Below are 23467 nucleotides of genomic sequence, written 5' to 3'. Positions count from 1 at the left end.
GCCCGTGCCTCAGCGGAGCGCCCATTGGGTGCCTCCCTCTGGCCACGCGGCGTCATTTTCTCACACCATTCCTCCCCCCTCTTTTCCCCGTCTCGCCTCGCTCATTGGAGAGAAAGGGGAAGAGGGGCAGGCTTCGGCGCGCCGGCCTCTGATTGGATAAGGAGAGCTGCTGCTCACCGGTTTCAAGCAAGAGCCTTGGCGGCGGGGCTGGTTTAAAGGCGCATCTCCAGCCGCTGTTGTGTTCTATTCGGAGTGCGGAGTCTAGAGAGACGCAGGCACCACACGGAAGGAACCATCGCTGCACACAGGTGGGTGGGACCTTATTTCTGTCGAATGCAAGGAGCCCCCCCTTTTTGGTATAGATTGAAGCATCCTCCCTCCCCGGCAAGGTGAGCTAACACAGAAACCTCATGTATGCCTACTCGGGAGTGAGCCCCTTAATTCGATGGGACTCACTGCCGGGTAAGCGGTGTATAGGACTGGAGCCTAAGGCAAGAATTCTGTATGCAATTACCTGGGAGGAAGCCCCATTGAACTCACTGGAGTCTCCTTCTGAGTAAACGTGCGTAGGATTGCAATCTAAGAGAGGCCTCTGATTTTCCTCAGATCCTTAGTTTTTGCATTTCGGCTGCTGGAGGAAAACTTAAGCTAGGCACAGTTTGAGGCCTGCTAGTGTCTAGAATTCCTCACCCTCCGCTCAATAATATTTTAAGACTCTTTTGAATTACTTTCGAAAAGGACTGTGAGAGTTCATGGCTCTGTTACAAAAACTGGACAGGACCCAGAATGTCATAAAGCCTAAAGTCTCTGCCCACAGAGAAACCTCTTCCACTGGCCAAGCTAGTTCGAGGTTATTGGGAAAGGGTGATAATAGCTTGGAAACATGTCAGTGACGGGTCCTCCTCCCAAGAGAGGGTGTGCAGGGGAGGACAGGGAGGAGACTGAGCAATTGGTGGCTGCAAGGAGTAACTCACCTGCCCATTTCATCAAGGAGGCCTTTCTTCCTCTGGGAGACTTTACTGGTCTGCTCTGGACCCACCAGGGTGCCTCAGAGAAGGCAAGCCAGCCCTGCTAGCTCAGGTGTTTGACCTTTTCTTTAGGTGGGGCAGTGGCAGCCCTAGGAGCAGCTGCCTCTGGCTTGCTCACCCACCCTGTTGAGCCCAATCCTCCCCACCTAATGGGAGAGCGCAGGAGTGCAAGACTCTGGCTAGGATTCTTTGGGGTTGTCTCTCTGCGCATGGTGAGGCAGAGCCCAACTCTTCCTGCCCTGCTACACAGAAACAGGGAGAGGGTGAGCAAAAGAAAACAAGAGCTTCTCCCTTGCTTACTTGCACTCACCCTCTGAACAGCTCAGCAGTGTAGATTTGGTCCAATTAGCCCCATGTCACCTAGGCTGCAAGGGTGAACTGGCAGAAACAACTGACATTTCTTTGTCATTCCTTTGTCGCTTTTACTATTTCTTTGTTGCTTTGACTTCCCAACTGGGTTGCCCAGAGAGAGTGCACAGAGATGGGATTAGCCACACCCTGTTGTTGCTTTCTCTCCCTCTGAATGGCATGGCAAATCCAACCGTAATCTAAAGGGAAGGGACAGACAGGTAGTCCTTGAAATCATTGCTCATTTTGCCTGAATCATTGCTCATTTTGCCTGTTTTTGCAGATGAACCAATGGCAGCTGTCTTCTTAAGTCTAGGAGGGAGGGAGAGGATGCGGGGATGGGCCACTGGAGTTGTGCATGGCACAGAGCAGGGAGGCATCCACCCAGGGGGTCCTCTTCTGAAGGCAGCAGCTGTTGAACTTCAGCAGTAGTTTGGGGGCCTGCACTAGTGTGCTTTCCCAAGTCACAGGGGGGTGAGACTTTTGCAGCAGCCAGACAGGACTGAAATTACTGGCCCTTTTTATTCTGTACCACCCCAAAGTGATCCAGAATGACAGCATGCCTCCGTACAAAGTGTAGAAGTGAAAAAGCCATGCCAAGCTAAAAATTGTGCCCACAATCAAACACGGCAACCCTGTGGTGCCTGTTTATGAAGTCCCATTGAGTTACGTGGGGCTTAACCCCAGGAAAGGGGGTATTGGATTGCAGCCTGAGTTGAGTTCTGCAAGGGAGCCAAGAATGGGAAAAAGTCATGAGGAAACTCTTTTTCTGATTATCCAGATAGGCTGACCTTTTAGATCTTTGGAGGACTTCTGAAAAGAGGGGCTGGTGGTTTTTTATAATTGAGCACCAGCACTGTTCACCAGTGTCCTGGAGAGGGAAAGGGAGATAACTTGTGCCTCTATTGAGTTCGTGAGTTCTGCAATAAGGAGCGAACCCTTAAAAAGGAGAATCCCCACAATGTGTTTTTATCCCAGTGTTTTGAAGCTTAGGTCTAATGTCAGTCTCCTACCCACCTTGGTACAGTTTTTGTAAGCCAAAAGCGTTCACTATATTCCCCTCCCCAATTATTTTCACGGCAAGACCTCTGCTTGCTTTGATTATAAGCCAGCTGCAGTTCTCCCCTCCCTGTTTCATCACTTGGTAAAAATTCATCTGTCTTAGCAGCAAAGGGTAGAATCCTTGATTCTGTAAAGTCCTCCCTCCAGACAAGCAACACCTGCTAATGTACCATTGTACCATTTAAAACCAGCATAGTTTTAAGCCTTAAAATATAAATCTGATCAACTGGCTTGTTAAATGCAGTAGGGAACAACTGTCAGGTGGCAACTATTGATCCACCTTTGTCCCAGGATGGACAGAACAAGGGTAGAGTTCTTATAAGGCATGTCAATTATCTTAAGAAATTGTTTCTGTGAGCCTAGTGATTGTTCCTTATGTCTGGTCAGACATCTAAGGCTACAGAAGTTAAGCTTCTAAAGCTTCATGGTGGCTGTTGTTGAAATCTTCCTTGGCAACCCTACTCTGGGGACATAGCCCAGGATTAGGCACTAGCAGTTCCATAGGGAACCTGAACTCTAGCAGAGATATAAATTCAGTGCAGCTTTAAGACTGGGTATTTCTACAGTATGGGTAGTCAGCATGGTACTCTTCAGAAGTTTTCGACTCCACCACCAGCCAGCATGGCCAATGGGCAAAGATGATGGGAACTGTCACCCACAGCATCTGGTGGGCACCATACTGGCTACCCCTATTCTAAGGCAAATGAAATTTGGGCATGTGTGCTTTCTTCACTATGCAGGTTGACGAAGGCCCAGATTCGAGTTAGGATTAGGCAAGTATGGTGAAGTTCCTAGCCTGGGTCTGCTGGTATCTTTTACAGGAAAACTGCACAGAGCTGTAGATATGGGATTTGCAATGTAAATAAGCCACCATGCATGTCAAGACAGTACCTCTTCATTTAGATCAGTAATTCTTTACTTTGAAGCATTCTGGGCACAATCCAGCAAAAGTTAAATCTTGATTAAGGCTGCAATTTAACCACGTCTTCTCAGAAGTAAGTCCTGTTGAATTCAGTGGAGCTTGCTCCCTGGTACATGGGGTTAGGATTGCAGCTGTGGCTTGATTCTTACAGAAAGATGAAGTAGTAAAGTCTGTGTCTGGGCTGTATCATTTTAGACAGTTGTGGGGGTTCACATGGAAAGCTCCTCCGTGCAACCCCCCCCATTTAAAAAAATCCCTGCACATAGAAAAAAATTGACATTGGAGACAGGGGTTCCAGTAGCCTTCTCTCAAACATGCTAGGTTTTCTGTTTGTAGGAGTGTTTGCTTTTGTCAGAGAGCATTCAATCACACGACTTCCTACCTGCAAGTCTGAAGTAGTACAGTGCAGACACAGGTTTATTGCCTCCTCTTGTGTTTGTAAAAATTAGGCCTAAGGTGACAATCCTCTACACACACCTCAAGAAGTATATCCCATTGAACTTCCTGGAGCTCAGCTAATGAGTAGCTTGCTTAATGATTGCACTGTCAATCTTAACAAATCCATATGATTGGTCGCAATGGAGCTTGATCACAGCTAACTTGTGTGTTGGATTGTGTCCTGCTGTCTCCACAGAGGCCCCATCTGCATGACACATTTAAAGCAGTATCGTATCACTTGACTTTCCCCCAAAGAATCCTCGTAGCTGTCCTTTGTTGAGGGTGCTCAGAGATGTTAGGAGATTCCTGTGTACCTCACAGAACTACCATTCCCACAGTGGTTTAACAATCCATCTCTCTTCTGAGGGAACCCTGGGAATGGTAGCTGTGTGAAGGGAATAGGGGTTTCCTAACAACTTTCAACACCCTTACCAAAGTATAGCTCTCAGGATTCTTTGCGGGAAGACATGACTGTTTAAAGTGGTATGATACTGCTTTACATGTCTAGTGCAGATGGGGCCATAATGTCACAGAGAGCAAAGGTGATGACCATTGTTAAATTTCTAGGATCACTGCAGTGCTGAGTTTGAAAATGTTCTTTTGATGTCAGAGGGTTTGACAACTTTTCTAAATTACCCCACGCAATGACAGAATATGTGTCATGTCTGGCTTGTCTCCATTAGAAAGAAAAAAATGGGCATGAATAAAGCTTCAGCTAAGAACCTCTAAGTCCCCCCTGAAATCAGTGGGCACAGTTCCATTTCTGCTGGTGAAATCAATGGGACTTAAAAACTGCCTAGTTGTGGGTGCATCATGCACCCTGTTCTTTCTGCTTCTCTTCTTCCCTGGACACTGATCCTTGCAGCCAAAGAGCTGAATAAACAATGTAGTCTGATGTCATTGACTTTTCTGTAATGGATTCATTTAGTACCTCCTCAGTGTACTGTGCCAAAACTTCTAATTTCTAGTGCCTGCCTATTTAATCTTTTTGTACCATGCAATCTGTTCTTGCAACTGATCATATTAGCTTGCCTTAGTATTTATTCTTCACTTTCTTGCATTGTTTGGCTTTGAGAGGCTGAAGCATTCTCACTTCAGCCTGTCTAAAGCACATCGGGACAGCATGTGCCCCTTGAGACTTCTTTCCAGAGGAGTAGCCTGCTACAGGAACAGAGGGGAAACAAACACTTTGTGGTGTCTTAAGGACTAGAAGATTTATAGTGGTATGGTCTTTCCTTGGCCAAAGCCCACTTTGTGAGACTTCTGTAGATTTGATGACACTGTTTTTGTCTTCCTGCATAATTATATTGTTATTGCTAAAATGCTGTGTCTGCGACAGCTGGTAACTCAGGAATGGAAAATTTCTCTTCCTAAAACTCTTTATTTTAGTAGTATTCATCATGTGCCCTCATTCTTTTTTTCTTTCCCCTGAAATGAGTAGGGAGAGATTGGATTGCATACAGCATTTTCTTTCTTGGCTGAGAACTATGCTGCTGCTGTCTAAAAACGTGAGCTGCAAGTAGATGAAAACACATCTCTCTGAATGTGTCTGGCAGTAGAAGAGCTTGGTTTTGGAAGAGCTTGGATTTCCCCGTGCGGGCTCTTGATACCTCCGGATAAAGGGGTGGGGAAAAAGTCGGTAGAAATAAGCTGGAGGACATGTCTGCTTGCCTGAGGCTGACATTGCAGTGGTGAGCTAGGCTGAAACTATGAGCGACGTGGAGTGACAACATAACAATTCAGGTTTTGGATAGTGACTACCAAGGGCTAGGGTGGGGCATTTCCAACTCCCAGGAGTAAAAGGAAGACTGCCTGAGGTGGGGTGGTGGTGGTGGAGAGGGGTTTGGCAAGTTTGCTTGCAGATATGGAGACCCTTACAAATGTGCAACAGTGGCACCTTGTGGCTGTTTCTAGTGCTAGACATTGAGATGTACAAAACTCAAGCCTTGAATGCCAGATAATACTGGAGCAGCAATGATACAGTAAGTTAGGAGATAACTAATGCTTACTATCAGCTATTATTATGGTTATGTTTTCTCAAACATCAATGGCCTTATGCATCTGTCAAGTAGGCGATATGATCATTTTCCAGACACATAGTAGCTATGGTGATAGCTTGTGCATATTGGTTCCCAGCTTGTAGCTAGCAAGTCCTGTAGCTCACTACCATGTGTTGGGTTGGCTTCTGGCATGCTACTGCAATTATTTTATTTCCTTTCCTGGCAACTTTCTGTGCTGTAAATTGTGCCTGACGTGGCGCCCCAAAGAATTGTGTTTGTGGGAGAAGTAAAAAAAATGTAAATGTACTGCCTTCAAGTCGATTCCGACTTATGGCGACCCTATGAATAGGGTTTTCGTGAAGCTGAGAGGCGGTGACTGGCCCAAGGTCACCCAGTGAGCTTCATGGCTATGTGGGGATTTGAACTCTGGTCTCCCAGGTCATAGTCCAGCATCTTAACCAGAATCCTGCATTAGAACAGGAGGGACAGGATGTTGGGGTCCTACAGCTTGGGAACAAATTTCCATAGGTTTTCCCACATGTCCAATGGATGCATTAATCGGACATAATCAAAGCAAGCCTTGAGAAGGAAGCTTCTGACGGACAAGGAGAAGAGGGTGAAGCTGGGAGTAGGAGACAAACATATAGGAAAACCATAGCTTAACCTTCGCGACTTGCGCTGGCCGGGGCTGATGGAAGTTGTAGTCCAAATCTTCTAGAGGACAACAGGTAAGCAAAACTTAGAATTAGACTAGGAGTTCTGTGCTCATGTGAAAACATTATAAAGGTAAGTCTGTGTTCCAGAGTGAGGCTAGAGTTGGAAGGGTCCTATAAAGCCATTGAGTCCAACCGCCTGCTCAATGTAGGAATCCAAATTAAAGCATGTTTGACAGCTGCCTGTCCAGCTGCCTCTTGAATGCCTCATGTTGGAGAGCCCTAGGTAATTGGTTCCATTGTTGTACTATTCTAACAGTTAGGAAGTTTTTCCTGATGTTCAGTTGAAATCTGGCTTCCTATAACTTGAGTCAATTTTTTCATGTCCTGCACTCTGGGGGAACACCATGAAAGACGAAACACTGGCTGTCCAACAACATTCCTGAATGTTCCTCCTACCTCAGCATCTCTGTGTTGCAGGGGTGGGGGAAGCTGTGGCCCTCTGGATGCTGTTGGGACTCTTGACTTCCATCAGCCTCATCCAGTATGGCCAATAGTCAAGGATGATGGGAGGTGTTGTAGTCCAGTGAAATCTGGAGGGCCACAGATTCCCTGTCCCTGTTGTAGAAGGGTAAGAATGTTTTGTTTTGTAAATGTCACTGAGGGCCAAAACAGACATGATGTGGAAGATAGGTGATCTTAGCCCTGCTAGGTGCTTGTATCCCCCCCCCCCGAACTTATCAGCAGCTGATTTCCCCATTGAGAATAGGGGAAACGGAATGCAGGAAGGAGGAAAGGGGGTGCAGCTATTCTTATCAAAATCCAAGCATTCCCCCTCCAGCTGCTTTACATTTAAAAAATGAAACTGGGAGGCTTGATCGTACTTCCCTTTTTTATATGTAATTTGGCCCTAAGTTCATAAGGACTGACTCTTACTTACCCTGTGGAAAGCCTGTAAATGTGACTGCTTTGGAATAAAATTGCTCATTACAAGTTCCTGGAAAACTAATGCCCTGTTTTCTCAGCATCAAGGAAAAAAACCAGCAAAGTACTTCCACAAAATTAGTACTTGAACAAATTTATAGAAACTCAAGCTCTTTGGCTGTAATGTACGTGGAAAATGTCTCTGAATCATGGTTCCCACAACCTCTACATATAAATAAATTGCTGTGGTTTGCAAATAAAGGTAGTAACGTACTAAGCTTAGGACAGGTTGCCAGAGAAAGCCTCTGCGATGCACATGAGCCCACTGGCATCAGTTTGGCAGCCCCAAGTCTGATTTAACAAGTTTTTGTTACATCAGCCAGGACTCCATTACTTAATCACAGGTATTCATGTTCTGTATACTGATGGTGCTTCTTAAAACCTTTTATAATTCCTAGGATGTGCTTTAGCTACTCCCTAAAAGTGTTCCCATGATATCTTGGTGAGTTTTTTAGAATGCGGCTAGAGCATTGCTTCTCATCAGAATGGAGTAGCTGGCTGAGCAGCATTGCTCAACCTTTTCAGTATAGGCTGCTGTGATTGGAAGACAGATGGAGTGAGTGGAAGGGTGGTGACGGAGCCATAGAGCCTTTTTGTGGGAAAGATACATGCTTGAATGCATTGTTCTGGTTGTTGTTATTGTTTGACTTCTTCATCGCTTATTACCCAAAGGTCTCCAGGCAACTTACAACACATTAAAAATCTAAACATAAATACATAATACCATAAAAAAACAAACAGTCCCCATAACAGCTTGGCAGCACAATGATAACAAAACAACATCATCTCAATCGATCAAATGCCTTGGGATTGGGGAATAAGTCTTTAAACATTTGTTTTAAACTATTTATAATACTGTATTTTTGGAAAAATAATGCTGTGTCCTGTCCTGGAATCTTATGGCAAAGGGCTGGTGGTAAATCAAATAATGAATATTGGGATTTTTACACTGCTTATTCATCTAAAACCTCTAAGCTATTTACATAAAACATAGCACTATTAAGGTTCCACAATGAAGTTCTGTTCTTGCCAAAAATGGGAGGGGGGAGGAAATGTATTATTATTTTTAACAGGATTTCCCCCTCTTCTCAAACAGATATAAAGAAACAATTGTTTTTAAAGAACATACTCATCCTGAATTGACACTTTCTTGTTGGGAAGCTTATGACCATTTCTTCAAAGCTTCTAAAGAATCCACCTAGTCAAGATGGAATATAGAATATAGATTAATGTGTGTGAGAGAATTCTGTATCATGCGATATTTGACTGCACACACACCACTTTTAGTTCTCCCTCTGAGTTTACCTTTAACCAAATTGTTATTACCTTTCTAATGCGCTCAGTTTCACCCAATACTCATTCTTTACATTATCAGCAAAAGCCTGTTAAGAGTTCTTTAATTTATGAAGGATCGTGTTTGTTTGTGTGTTAGTACTCTTTTTAAAGCCCAGCAAGCAAAATGGATTTTTCCAAGTACCTATGGCTTAAAAAAATTCAGAGCAGTTTTCAAAACAAAGCCAGTATAGCTGCTAGGCTTTGATTTTCCTTAAAATCCCAAGTACAGAACATATACTAGATGTACTGATTAGCATAGTAAGTGGATTGTCAGATGCTGGTTGCATTTCGCCGAAAGGGAACTGCAGTTAAGGATATTGGTGTTACATCTGTTTTAATCCTCAAGTCAGTAATGCAATACAGCTCACTGTCATGCTTTTTTTAAAAGTCCCCTAAAGTGTGTTGTTTTTCCACAGGTAGGATCCTTCATGCCACCTCTACTGAAAGTAGCCCCTCTTAGGCAGCAATCCAATACACTTACCTGGGAGTAAATCCCACTGAACCCAGTGGAGCTTACTTCTGAGTAGACTTGGATTGTGGCCTTCATAAATTAGGGGTTGCATTCAACACTGCACATGTGGAGTTCCACTTGTGCAATGACACTTGCCTTTCTGCTTCCTGCCTTCCCCCCCAAACTGCTTCGGAGGGTCTCCCAAGCCTCTGGAGCAGATTTTGAGGGTCCATGGGGTGGCTGCAGGGGGAAAGAGAGGGAAGTTCTGCTGCAGAAGGATAAGTCAGTTGTGCAAGTGGAACAAGAGTGTTGGATACAACCATATGTATTTTAGATATAAAGGTATTAAAAGGCCATATGGTAAGATTTCATGTGACCTCCAAGGGGCTATGCTTTAAGTCACAGCTTAAATAACAACTTGTGGGTCTGCAATACTGGAATCATATTTTAAATAAAAGCACTTTGCTATAAACTTATATGGATGGAGAAGCTGTGGCCCTCCACTTGTGGGACTCCCAACTCTCATCGGTCCCAGCTAGCTAAAGGATGACGAGGGTTGTAGTTATACGGCTATAACCCAACCTGCCTTGGGATCTTTATGGTGAAGGGCGAGCAAACCGTAGTTCATCATCTTGGATACAGCGATCAAGAACCGCGGACAGCGTGATAACAGGATGCCTTTTGAATATGTCAAAATACAGAGGCAGGTGCTCTATCTTGCAACAAGTTTAAAACAAAAGTAGAAACTGGCCTCTCAAGATACCCGTGCGTAAGGCAAGTAACTACAGGCAGGGTGGAGGTCTTCATGGATTACATTTATAGAGTACGCCTAGCGTATATTTTTTAAAGGGTGCGTCTAAAATACGAAGGGCGATAATCGGCCATGGTACACGTGCCAGGAAACCAGCGCTGGGGGCGGGTCCGAGTCCAGGCAATGGCGTAACGTGTGAAAGGGTCCTGTGAGCGAGTTGTTACTTTCTAAGGTGGCGGAGACAGACGTTTCTGTCTTTGCGCCGGTTTCATAACATCCGTTACTGACTGCTACTCGCCGCCACTTCCACTCGCCGTTTCTGAAACGCAAATGCGTAGCTTCAGGCGGCGGCGGCGCCTGCCTTTCCTCGGGTGGTATTGCCGAGCCTGCGAGTGGCAGGGAGAGCGCGAAGAGGCGGGGCGAGTGGTTGAGCACAATGCCCAACAACTATGAATGGGTGTGGCCAAGCGGGCAGCGCCGCGTCAGAATGAAGGAAGTGGGCGTGGCTTCGCGGGGCGGCGCGCATGCCCCGCTCCCGCGTTTTCAAGGTGACAGCGGGAGTGGTGTCGGAGGCTTAAGGATGAGGAGCGCATGCGCGCTGGGCTGTGCCGGAGCGTCCGGACCCGGTCATGGGGTTCCGCTGAGTGTGAGTGGCTGGGGGAGGGGAGCCGAGTCGGGCTGGTGCTGGATCTTGTGAACGGGGTGTGAACAAAGAAGCCTGTTCTTCCCTTTCTCGGGGGAGGGGCATGGCGGGGTCGTCAAAGGGAGCAGGGGGCCCTTGTTTGGGCGGCTTGCCTTGACGTGGGAGGAAAGGGTGAGCTGATGCTTCTCTTCTTTAGTTCTGTGCGTGGCTCCTCTGCCTGACAGGGAAACTGAGGCAAAGGGCCCCTGCAGGGGGGGGGAGAGGATGGGTGTGTTAGTAAGAGGGATATCTAGTTAGTCCAGCATGGGGAGTGGGAAGAGGCTTCCTAAGGGAAACACACGCGGATTCCCCTCCGGGAGCCTTTGTCTCAGTTTCCCTGTCGGGCAGAGCACTCATCCGTATGGGCGGGTGCTCTGCCTGACAGGGAAACTAAGGCAAAGGCTCCCGGAGGGGAAACTGTGTTTACTCCCCCGCACAAATAAAGGGTTGCAATATCTAGTTGATTCGGGGGGCCGGGGGGAGAGAAGCTTGCTTCATGAGGAAAATGTGTCCTTGGCTCTTGTTCCACTTTCTCTTTTACTCGCCTCTTAGGAACATAGCGAAGTGCCTCATATTTATCTAGCTTAGTATCCTCAGTGGAACAAACTGGGTTTCAGCCCTACCTGGAGAGGCCAGGAAGTTAATTTGGGACCTTAACTATGTGATCTACTACTGATCTATTTGCTCTCCCTTCCCCTCCCCCCCCATGCTTCTGTATGTGTTTTCTTCGAGGTAACCCCATTGTGTTCAACTGGGGCTTGCACGTTTTCCATATGCCCATCATTGCCGTTCTGGGCTCCTAGTGGGAGGAAGGGCAGGATATAAACCTAATAATAAATAAATCTAATAATAAATAAATAATAAATAAATAAATCTTCTCCTGTAACTTTTAGCAGCCGCCTGACAGGTTGATATTTGACCAGTGAAGGTTTCCTTAGCAGCAGAAGAACGCTTCACCAGTTGTGTGTCTGTCATGTAGGTACAGGTATCTTTCTAGTAACATAGGTGGTCACATGGCAAATGATTGCCACGCTTCTGTGGGTTTTTTGGCAGAATTGTGGAGTTAGGACTGTGTGGTATGTAGATATGAATCTTGTTTTGGCAGGCTTCTGGGGTTTAGGACTAGGGTTGGTGGATGGAATTTTAATCCAGTTGTTGGTAGTTGAATGATATGCTGCTTGTATGGACTCTTAATTTAATGTTCATGTTTTGTTTTAGTTTTGTTTTCTTTTGGATCATCTGTGTAAACAATTGTTTTCAGTTTGGCTTTGTTTGTTTTTTTGCCAGCATAGCTCTGATGCAATAGGCTTTGTCCCAAGAAGCCCAAACCATTACTATAAAGTTTTTTGTGTACAGTATACAAGTGAATTTGGTGTGGAGTGTGATTCACTGCTTTTCTCTACAGGAGCCAGCGATAAAGCAAACCTGTGGTTATATTGCTAGGCTGAAGCTCACTCTTTATGACCTTTTGGCACTGAGGAGCATTGTTAACTTTAGTACTGTGATATTTGGCAGTTGCCCCCTTGTTCCTGAAGGGGTTTTCAAACTTGTTTGGTGTTCTTCCTTAGTCGGCAGAGCATTGTAGGAATCTTCTAAGAGTAAGTAGAGTAAAATGTTTGGTGGTAGTTCTTGTCTGTGGTTTGGAGGTAAGCAGCACATAAAGAGTGGCAGGTAGGAGAGGTTAAGGCCATGTCAAACCAAGTCAAACAAAAACCTAGTAAAATTAAGTAGGATGGCATTCTTCCTTTTGCCCAATGGCGACTCACCTCTGTGAGGAATTTGGGAGGAGCCTACACCTCTCTAGCAAGGCCTGTGTTTAAAGAACCACTACCATAGATCCATCTCAACATCTTCTCAGAGACTGGTGTTAATAGAGGACTATAGCAAAGGATTGGCTTGGAGTGCTGCTGGTTTTGGGTGAGCAACTGATGGGATAGCTGAGATTGTTTTTGTTCCTCAGGATGCTGGGCATTTTTTAATTACTACTATACTTAAAGAATGGGACTTAAAGAATGTATTAGTCACTGTGACTAGATAATTGCCTGACAGGAGAGGTTTCAGTCTTCTTATCAGATGGAGAAAGAAGTTAGATGTTTTGCTCAATGACTGGGCATTGTTATTACTGGTGGGGTAATTTGAGTACACAGATTTTTACCATTCTGCAAAAAAGTTATTTACCTAGCCACAAATACATTTTGATAACTGACATGAGGGATGGTCAGATAAATTACTGGCCAAGAGGAAGGGTATACTGTAGTCAAGCAGCAAATGACTGCTGATTTTATAGATGCTCAGTTTCATGACTTCCTATTACTTTTTTCTGCCTATCATTGACTATGAAGGGTGTATTTCACAATGTCATCATTGACTATGAAGGGTGTTTGAGACTGTGTTGTCCTTATTTCTGTTTTGCATTCCCCTAATAACCTTGGTCCTAACCTCTTCCATTGATTGTGTCTGTAGAGTTCTGTTAAGTTTTAACTACTCACTTTTCCACAAGTAGAGCTTGACTTGAAGGTATCAGCACTTCCTCTGCTTTTGCCTTTCAGCAATTAATATTCAGAGATATGCTGCCTCTGAATCTGGAGGTTCTATTTAGCAACTTGGGCCAGCTTTTTTATTTGCTATTGGGCTTCACAGAAATGAAAATAGGTTGAGGTACATTTTAGCATAAATGGTACCTAGCACACTGGAACCCATGTTGTGTAACTGAATTTTGGGCTGTTAAAGTAAACATAGAAGGCTATATTTAGGCCCCTCCCATTAGCACGTAACTAGCTGTCTTGGCCAATAATAATGGATGATTATTGAACTTGTCTATGAATTTGTCTAATTTTCTTTTTTTTGAAAAGTTGAATCTTTTTTTAAAGTCATGGCCACTTCTTGTGGTAGCGAATTTTATAAGTCAGTTATGTGCTATGTGGAAAAGTGCTTCCTTTTGACTGTCCTGAACTAACGGTATGTAATTAAGTTCCAAAAAGCAATCAATAAGTCATTTATACAATAAAACGTTTCAATATTATACAGAGAAAGAAACAAACAGCTGCAACATAAGATAATATGGCACTAATGGTGTTGGATAAATACACCAATGGGCAAAAAGCCCCCGAAAGTTTAGCTATTATTATTATTTTCCATCATCCCTCTTCTACAGGTAACAGCTGACGCACAAAATCTTGCCACATTAACTGTGACCTGCGGGTTCCTATCTGAGAGTAGATATTCTAAATAAAATGCATCAGACCTTCCTGGGATTTTTTAAAGAATTGAGGTGATGAGATCAAATTGGGAGTTCCAATAGAAAGGAAAATACAGCAGCACATGAGCAATAGTTTCCACATCTCCTGTATCACAGGGGCCATAAGCGCTCTTGTACTGGCACCTTGTTAAACCTGCCTTCTAGCAGCACAGAAGGTAAAACATTGAGCCTAGCGAGCATGAAAGCTTTTCTATACTTGGGAATTGACAAATTTGTCATATAATTTGTTGTAAACATTCTCGCATAATCTTCATAGTTAGAGTAAAGTGCGGCCAAGCTAATGTGATTCTGTAGATCAACGTCCGTGATTTGCTGGGAGACAGCAGTTTTAGCTTGAGTATAGCCTAATGCCATAATAGTGGCAGTAGAAAAACCCAAATACAGCAAAAATCAATCAGTGTAATCAATATTTTTAAAGCATAAATCAAATTATAAAAACAAATCAAAGCCCCACTCACATCAAAACAATAATATTATAAATCCATTAAATCCATAAGAATGAATTTGATAACAAGGGTCTTGCTTCTGGCCTTGATAGCCCCACTCCATGTCTCTGTACTTCATTTGTGCAATGATGTGAGCTTCATCTCTGTGGGATGATCCTATGCCACTGGGGTGTGGATGTGAATATTGTTTCCAACCATGTGCTTCAAATATCTGCATCATCATATGCATGTTGGATGAGGCAGATGGAACCCGGGTTGGTCCCGCACTGGAGCAGTATTGGTCCTCTTGCTGGTCCTAATTTGCTGGCTGATAGATGGCCATGGCAGCCAAGGGAAGCCCCAGAAGTGATGCAGAATAAACAGTCCCACTAGATGGGCCACTGGCCTGATCCAGCAGGCTCTTCTTATGTTCTTATGTTCTTAAGGGCAGGATATAAATTTAATAAATAAATAAAAAACCCTGTACACACTAACTAAATGCATTGGTACTTGCATGTAAATAAAAATGCACAGGATTAAGCTGCGCATCTGTGTTTGCAGTTTTCAACTAAACACTAGCAGCTTTTTTTATTTTCAGCTGCACCACCATGCCTGGATCTCTTCCTGTTAATGCTGAAGCCTGTTGGCCGAAGGATGTGGGGATAGTTGCTTTGGAGATCTATTTTCCTTCCCAATATGTTGACCAGGCAGAGTTAGAGAAGTTTGATGGCGTGGATGCAGGGAAATACACCATTGGCTTGGGCCAGTCCAAGATGGGCTTCTGCTCAGATAGAGAGGATATCAATTCACTTTGCCTCACTGCAGTACAGAAGCTTATGGAGAGGAACAATCTCTCCTACAACTGCATTGGGAGGCTTGAAGTTGGAACAGAGACAATCATTGACAAATCCAAATCTGTAAAGACTGTCCTGATGCAGCTGTTTGAAGAATCTGGCAACACAGATGTGGAAGGCATTGACACAACCAATGCATGCTACGGTGGTACTGCTGCACTCTTCAATGCCATCAACTGGGTGGAATCTAGTTCCTGGGATGGTAAGTTTGAAATCACAAGCAAGCAATATTTCTGAGAATTTGCAAAAGGAGACAAGTGTGGTAAATAAAGTTCAACACACTTGTGGCTCAATCTTTTGCTGAGAAGCAGTTTTTCTAGCCTGAAATTCCCAAGGGCTTCCATGCTGCACCTTGGTAGTTATCTTCCATGAGAATCAAGGTGCAGATATGGGGCTTTTTAAAAAAAAAAAACCCAATTCTCCAGAGTAAATGGCAATAGTGTCTTCCCTGGCAGAATTCTCCGTGTATGCACCTTAGCTATTAACTCCTCTGCACAAATCAAAAGAAATGAAAGTACAAAAGGCGAGAACTCTGCCAAATCCTCTAGGAAGGCGCAGATGATTCTGTTCCCTGTCCCCACCCTGCATTGGAAAAATTTGTGATATGAGAGTGGGGTTATGCCAACACACCTGACAGCCATGCCATCCTGTTAGCTGCATGTTCAGAGTATGTCGAAAGGGGCTCTGCATGTACCAACAAATGTGTGTATAGCTTATCCATGTGAGGGTGGGCCATGGATTCCCTCTTGCATGGAGGGGCTCTGGATGCATAGAGTCCCTTTTGAAGCACTCCTAATGAACTCCAAGATTGGGATGTTTGGCTGCCAGGCACATTGGGGGGGGGCAGGACTGCCTTTTCAACCCAGGAAATGCTCTCATTCATTCTTTCAATGCATGGGGGTTGAGGTGTCATCTGAACCTCCCTTGTGTTGCTGTTCGCAGTGAATGGGTGTTAAAGAACCCTTACCTACATCTTGACTGTAATGGATGCGAGTCTGAAGGAGGTGTGAGAGTCAGAGAGCGTAGTTAATATTGCTGGCCCTTCAACTTCTGGTCAATTAAAGTTCCTTTTATAAATTGCTGACTAGGGCGCTAAGCTGAATCTGATGATAGCATGTGTTCTATATTGTTTTAAATTTTTAAATTGTGTTTTAAATTGTTTTTAAAAGATGTATTTTAAATTGTATTTGTTTTTAGTTATTATAAACCGCCTAGAGAGCTTTGGCTATGAGGCAGTATACAAGTTTAATAAATAAATAAAAAAAATAGAACCTTGTCCTTCAAAAATACATAGTAAGATACAAAAATAGTATTTCACATCACAGTGTAGAGACATCAGAAGTGGACTAAACAGGGAATACAAAGTTGCATCCTGGCATATAAAGATGTGGAGTTTAGCAGATATGAACTGTAATCCAGCAAACAATAGTCATGAGTTAGTAACATTACCAACTATGGAACAAGAACATAGTCCTGTTTGTCAAGCCCTTTAGATTTCAGAGGGGCTTGGTAGCAGCCAAGTTCTGCTGCACTTTGCTCATGCATGCATAGCAAATTTTGCAAGAGGAAACTACCTTAGTTGGCAGGAGTAAAAAAGGCTGAGGGCTGTGATCCTTTGCAGCTGACAGGCCTATTATGCCAAGTGCTCTCTTCTATAAGCAGAGGGCAACTTTGCCCAATTGTGGAGTAAGATTTTGCAGGAATGCGACAGTGCATCAAAATGCTTCATTACCTGTAAAAATGAGCTTGTGCCCCACTAAACTTGTTAATGATTTCTGTGTACTAAGTCAGCACTTCTGTAACTTGGGAACCATGTTGATCATCAGACAATTGGTTGCAAAGCAAACAAGCTGGTGGATTCTGCTTGGATAACATGTTCTGAATTGGTGACTGTAGCATTATACCTGTACTAGTTGGAACTTTTTCTCTTGGGATCTTTCCCTACTTCCTGGAGACTTACAGTTGTCATTTGCAAAAGGTGTTTTACAAGGCAATTTTGTTGCTTGCCTACAAAGTAATGATCTGCCTAACAAGATGTTTGTAAAGACCAACAGAAGCATGAAGTAGTTTGTAAACTTTAATTGTACTTATTAATGGCTACAGCAGATTAAGATTGACTTGCTGTTACCTTTTCACAATGAACATGGAGCCTAATCCTGTCAATTTTTACTTAAAAGTAAATCTTAAAGAATTCAATGAAACCTGCTTCCAAAGCCATGCATATAGCATTGCAGCCAAAGTGTAGCTAGCAGTTGCCACAGGTGAAAATTACCTTTATACTGCTTTTTCACAGTCTTCTCTTCTGTTCCTTCAGGGCGTTATGCACTCGTTGTTGCTGGAGACATAGCAGTGTATGCAACTGGGAATGCCAGGCCAACTGGAGGAGCTGGTGCAGTTGCTATGCTCGTGGGACCAAATGCACCTCTTATTTTTGAGAGAGGTCAGTTTTCTATCTATGCTGATTCCATTTTATTCATAGAGCCAGATCTGGAAGTATTGTAGCTCAAATAAACTGCTTGTGTGAGCATTCTACACTTGTGGAATGTCCCAAGAACCATCTAGTGCTAGATTGTCCTTTCCTAGATTGCAAACTATGCTAGGTTGCCCTTATGAGGAAAATCAAGCAATTTTCCATTTCACAAAATAAAAGCCATGCACAACTTGCACAGGTCCACACTTCCACTGATCATGTGAGTAGATTGCTTGTGTGAGCAGCAATCTGTGCAAGTGAGCTGGCTGGAACATCAGCCTGTTACAGTACTAAAAGGTAGCTCTTTGTACTGCTGGCTATTCGGTATTCTGGCTTCCTTTTTTGGGCCATATTCGAAAGTGGAAGAATGTTTCCATTCTTCACTACCTTCCATAACTGGTGGGATTAATCTGTGGTTCTCCAAAGATAGGAAAAGCATCTTCTTAATGGACTTCAGTGCAGCATCTCCTTCAAGTCCGGCTTCTTTTCCTTAGGATTGCGGGGGACTCACATGCAACATGCCTATGATTTCTATAAACCTGATATGGTATCTGAGTATCCTGTGGTTGATGGGAAACTGTCCATAGAATGCTACCTCAGTGCATTAGATCGCTGCTACACTGTATATCGCAAGAAAATCCATGCTCAGTGGCAGAAAGGTACGTCTTGCTAGAAAATACCACTGCAGAATGAAGGGCTTTCTTGTTTTTCTGCTTGGGTTCTGTCTTCTTCCACAGCATTTAGAAAACTATCACAATTTAAAAACATTTTGCCAGCCATAGGGTGTGACTGTACAGAATTCTGTTATTGATTTAGGAGAGCAGAGCATCTCGCTTATAATTGCCTACCACAAGCACACTGTAGAATATTTACACATCTGCCCCTGCAGTGTGGGTTTACTGGAGCAGCCATAGTGCTGCTGAGCATGTGTGTGGAGGGCACCATCACCTATATTAGATTCTATTATTTAAAGTATTTTTATCCTGCTCTCCAGATGAAAAAGGCTCCCAGAGTGGTCTGTGGTGATCAACAATAAGATAGCCCTGCTTAGGCTAAGATAAGACAGAAGAAAAAGTTTAGCTAGGAGGAGGGGAAGAAAACCCAATTCAGGCACTCGGTTACAGTAGGGCCCCACTCATACAGCAGGTTAGGTTCCAGACCCCTGCCGAAAAGCAAAAACTGTAGATCAGCTGTAGCGTGGGGGTCTGGAACCTAACCCGCTGACTGCGCCAGAGGAGGAGAAGATCAGCTGTAGCGCTCTGTGGCTGATCTTCCCCTCCTCTGACGAGATCTGCTGGAGTGTGGGGAGCTTCAGCCCCCCCTCCATCTGATCGCCCCGCTGGCGCTTTATTAGCGGAACGCCAAGAAGCGGGGCCTTACTCTACAATGTTCTTCCTAGCAAGGAGGGGCAAAGCAACCTCCCTGTGGCTGTTCCTTTTTTGGCTCCTTCCACTTCCTCGGAGGTGGGGGAGCAGTCTTTTTTGATGCGCTGTTTTGAAGTGGGGTGGATGTTCAAAAGAGTTGACAATGAGTGATGATAATGCAGTAAATAACAGTAATGTAGTAATGAAGCAATAGTTTAAAAGTGGCTCAGTTGATTGGAGGAATTGCTTTGTTTTAAGTAGTTGTACATGGCGTTTAGACTTCAAAAAATGGTTAATAATTCATATAAACTAAGGAAAAACTGAAATGTGCGAGAGATGTAGGATAGGGCTGTGTTCTGCTTCCACTGTTGGAGGCAGTGTGCCACTGTATGCTAGTTGCTGGGAATCAGAAGTGGGGAGACTGCTATTGCACGCAGGTCCTGTATGCGGGTTTCCCATAGGCATCTGGTTGGCCAGTGTGAGAACAAGATGCTGGATTTGGTGGGCTTTGGTCTGATCCAGCAGGGCTGCTCTTATGAGACCAGATTGACTTACAGGAGGAGGTGGTTCAAAGCATATCCAACAGCATGAATGTACAAGTTAAAGTACACTGGAATTAGATGAGTTATGCCGTGCCATAGGAATGAGAAGGCAAGTAAGGGGATGCAAGGATGGGAGGAGGTTGATGCACAATATTAATATGTACTTAATCTCTAAACCTGGAATGGGAAACCCATGGGCCTCCAGGTGCTGTTGGACTCCAGCTCCCAGCATGGCCATTGGTCAGGTAACAACTTCTGGAGAGTCAGAGATTCTACATCCCTGCTCTAAGCAAAGATTTCATCCAAATTGAGATAGGATTCTAAATTAGAGCGCGATATAAAATGAATCTCATATTGTAGAAGTAAAAATACACAAATGTTGGAACTTGCAGCCTGATTTTATGTGTGTTTAGTTGTAAACAAACACTATTGTGTTCAGTAGTTCTTCCTCCCAAGTAAGTGTACATAGGACTGCAGCCTTGGGTGGAATAGCATCTATGTCTTGTTTCTTTTTGTTTCTTCCAGAGGGAATTGACAAAGACTTCACCCTGAATGATTTTGGTTTCATGATTTTTCACTCTCCATACTGCAAACTTGTACAGAAATCTGTAGCTCGTCTGTTGCTGAATGACTTTCTGAATGACCAGACACCCACAAAAGAAAATGGCATCTACAGTGGCCTGGAAGCATTTAGGTAAATAAGAAAAATACTTCAATGCAAAAGAGACTACAAAACATCGAGAAACTCATGTTTGGAATTACCACTAAACTCTTCCTGGCAGCAGCAAATAGCTGTTCAGCTGAATTATGTATCACCTGATTTTATATGCTTTTAGCATAATTTTTTTAAATCTGAAAGCCTTTTCATAGGTTCCTGAAACACTGTTTTGATGTTCATCTTATGCATTGATTTCTTGGAAAACTTTTAAATGGAAAAATATTTTTTATTTTATTTTTGGGAACCTAACACTAGATTGTTGATTACTTAACAATAGCAGACAAACTGGGAGCAGCTAGCTTGATTTTAATATGTGAAGCTAGCCTGGGAAACCACAGAAGACTGACTACTAAGAACCTTATATTAGCTTTTCCTAGTTAATGGCTGCAGGTAATTGCTGGGCAAATTCAGAACGGAAAACAAGGTTATTCTAGAGCGGTAGCTGTAGCTTAATACCGGTAATGTTTACTTGGAAGTATGTCCTGGTATGTTCAGTAGAACTTCCTTCCTAGTAAATCAGTTTAGGTTTGTTGCTGTATTCTGATGCAGCAAATCAAGAGTAACGCATACATTGGCCTAGTTCAGACAATCATATTTTGGCTTTTCCTGAGATGTGAATTAGGTTTTTACATGCATACACAGCTGCTTCTTTCTTCCGTCTGCCTGAATTCAATGTGGAAGTCTGCAAAACCATAGTTTCCAGTTTGGTCCAAAATGGGAAATTGGTTACCAGGTTCAGGACAAGCCAACGTCTTAAAGCATGATTTAAAGTTGCTTTAAAATATTAAAGGATATTGTAGAGCAGGAAAATGTACAGAAAAGGGCAGCCAAACTGAACAAGAGGTCTAAACGTCTTCTCTATTAGGAACGGTTACAACTTGGATTTAGAAAAGAGGTGGGATATGGGGGCGAAGGACATCATGATAGAGGTGTGTAGAATTATTATGCATGGTGTGGAGATTCAATGAAGCTGGATGTTGAGAGTTCCAGGAAAGACAAACGGAAATATTTCAGACAGCACATAGTTGAAACTATAGAATTTACTGCCAGAAGGTATAGTGATGGCCACCAACTTCGATGATTTAAAAAGGGAGTAGGCAAATTCATGGAGAATAAGGCTATCAGTGGCTATATTCATGGTTATATTACTTTCAGGATCGGGCAATATGCCTCTGAGCACCATTTGCTGGGAATCATGAAAAGGAGAGCTCTTGTGCTGAGATCCTGTTTGCAGGCTTCCCGTAGGCATCTGGCTGGCCACTGTGAGAACAGAATGCTGGACTAGATGGGCCTTTACTCTGATCTAGCAGAACTGCTCTTATGCTCAAAGCTGGCAACCAAAGGTTCTGGTTCAGACGAAAAAGGAGACCGTGGTTTTGTAGACTTCTACATTTCATTCAGGCATATTGGGAAGGGAGGAGAGAAATAATAAATTAGCTGTATCAAATTGAAATGGGCAACACTGAAGAAAAAATGTATAACACAGTCTGGATAACTTCAAAAAAACCTAAGATAACTTCAGAAATGAAATAGTACAGAGGTTGCGTGTCTGTAGGTTCCCTTGCCTTCTGGTCTAATAGTCTCTCAAGGTGTCCTAGCTTTTCTTTTAATATGTTCCTCTTGCTATCTTCAGAGATGTTAAACTAGAAGACACCTACTTTGATCGAGATGTGGAGAAAGCTTTTATGAAGGCCAGTGCTGAGCTTTTCAACCAAAAAACCAAAGCTTCCTTGCTTGTATCTAATCAGAATGGAAATATGTACACACCTTCAGTCTATGGCTGCCTTGCTTCTCTCCTAGCGCAGTAAGTATAAAGGGAGGATCTGAACCCGGGTTTGAGGTGTGTTTATAATGATTTGACTGACTTGGATACCAGATTCTTATAGGCCAGGCTTAATTTCAGGTATGGCTCAGCCCCACATCCTCCCTGTGAGATACTAATGACCAGAGTGTTTTTGAGCATGTACAGGGTGCCTTCTCTTCTCCACTTAGTGCCCAGCAGTAGCTTTCACACCGCACATCAGAGGGCAAGAATTTCCAGTCTGAGAGCATATCTGAACCTTGTTCAGTTTGGAACCTTGGTGTTTTGTATCTTTTGGAACTAATCAAGCACTTTCTAAAGACGGTGTACAGAACCATAAAAAAGGGTACAGCAATTTTGCACCCCAGTTGTCACTATATATTTGAGTTAAATAACAAAATTTGGATCATGAAGGTGACTAATTGTAAATTAAAATGATGTAAGTGCCAGCGATCTCTACTGATCAGACAGTGGTAGTGACTGTGGCTACTGTATTGCACCATCTGCAACCTTAAGAAGGTTCATACAATATGTCTGTGCTTCTAATAAAAAACACTGTCTTTACCACTTCAAACAATTAAATTATAATTCAAATTAGAGCTATCACATAAATTTTACCAACATCTGTGTCTCTCTGTCAGCAAACATTTCCTTACTACCTATATGTAGCAATTTGCCTCCAGGCATTATTTTGAGTAATTCATCTGTGTGGAAGTTCAGGTTGTACAGCTGAAGACAGAGGGGAGAAAGTTTGAACACCAGTAATTTTCAACTTGAGACAGAACAAATAGCCTTCAGCTAAAATCCTGTGTGTTTCAAGATAATTACATGGCTGCTAGGACCTCTGCACCAGAAAATGAGGAAATGATCTAAAGGCAGCTGGCACTGAGGATGGAAAAACAAGGAATAAGGGAGCATTCTGTGCTGTAGGCTTCATTCAATAGGAATTCTTCCTTGGAGCTAGACAGCTAAACCTTTTAGACAATAAGAAAATACATTTGTGTGTTAGTCTTCTCTAGTGTTCTTGCTAATGCTTTTTCTTCTCGCATGTAGGTTTTCCCCTCAGCAACTGGCAGGGCAGAGGATTGGGATTTTCTCTTATGGCTCTGGGTTTGCTGCTACCCTCTACTCCATCAAGGTTAGCCAGGATGCAACCCCTGGTGAGTATAATCACTTTTGACAGTTGTAGCATCACTGGTAGTATACAGCCAGCATTTTAATACATGTTGTCCATGCATACAAGCAAAATACTGAAGAGGCCATTAGCAGCAGTTTATGGCCAGGACTATATACACTCTTAATTCTGTACAAGCACACAAAAATGCAGGATTTGGCATTTTGAGGTTCTTGGATGTCATTTTCTAAAAGGTGTCTAGGTCA

The 23467-nt window shown here is 43.4% G+C and overlaps 1 protein-coding gene across 3 annotated transcripts in view; it reads left to right on the top strand.

Moving 5' to 3' along the window:
• The first annotated feature begins 201 nt into the window (after nucleotides 1–201).
• The window catches only part of HMGCS1 (3-hydroxy-3-methylglutaryl-CoA synthase 1), a 29438-nt gene continuing 6172 nt past the window's right edge, over nucleotides 202–23467 (top strand). The window contains exons 1-7 of one of the 3 annotated variants that reach the window (XM_061617345.1): nucleotides 202–308; nucleotides 14937–15394; nucleotides 17507–17632; nucleotides 18157–18321; nucleotides 20094–20262; nucleotides 21920–22090; nucleotides 23141–23247. In XM_061617345.1, the coding sequence (XP_061473329.1) occupies nucleotides 14947–15394; nucleotides 17507–17632; nucleotides 18157–18321; nucleotides 20094–20262; nucleotides 21920–22090; nucleotides 23141–23247 (1186 nt within the window). In that variant the 5' untranslated portion in view covers nucleotides 202–308; nucleotides 14937–14946. Of the gene's footprint in view, nucleotides 309–10526; nucleotides 10619–10677; nucleotides 10787–14936; nucleotides 15395–17506; nucleotides 17633–18156; nucleotides 18322–20093; nucleotides 20263–21919; nucleotides 22091–23140; nucleotides 23248–23467 lie in introns of those variants that run through there. The other 2 variants (XM_061617354.1, XM_061617362.1) reach the window with 2 other exon arrangements.

The sequence above is a fragment of the Rhineura floridana genome, chromosome 1 (genome assembly GCF_030035675.1).
Source record: "Rhineura floridana isolate rRhiFlo1 chromosome 1, rRhiFlo1.hap2, whole genome shotgun sequence".
Taxonomy (NCBI): domain Eukaryota; kingdom Metazoa; phylum Chordata; class Lepidosauria; order Squamata; family Rhineuridae; genus Rhineura; species Rhineura floridana.
The sequence above is the reverse complement of the archived record's forward strand: the minus strand, read 5'-3'. Positions and strand labels throughout refer to the sequence as shown.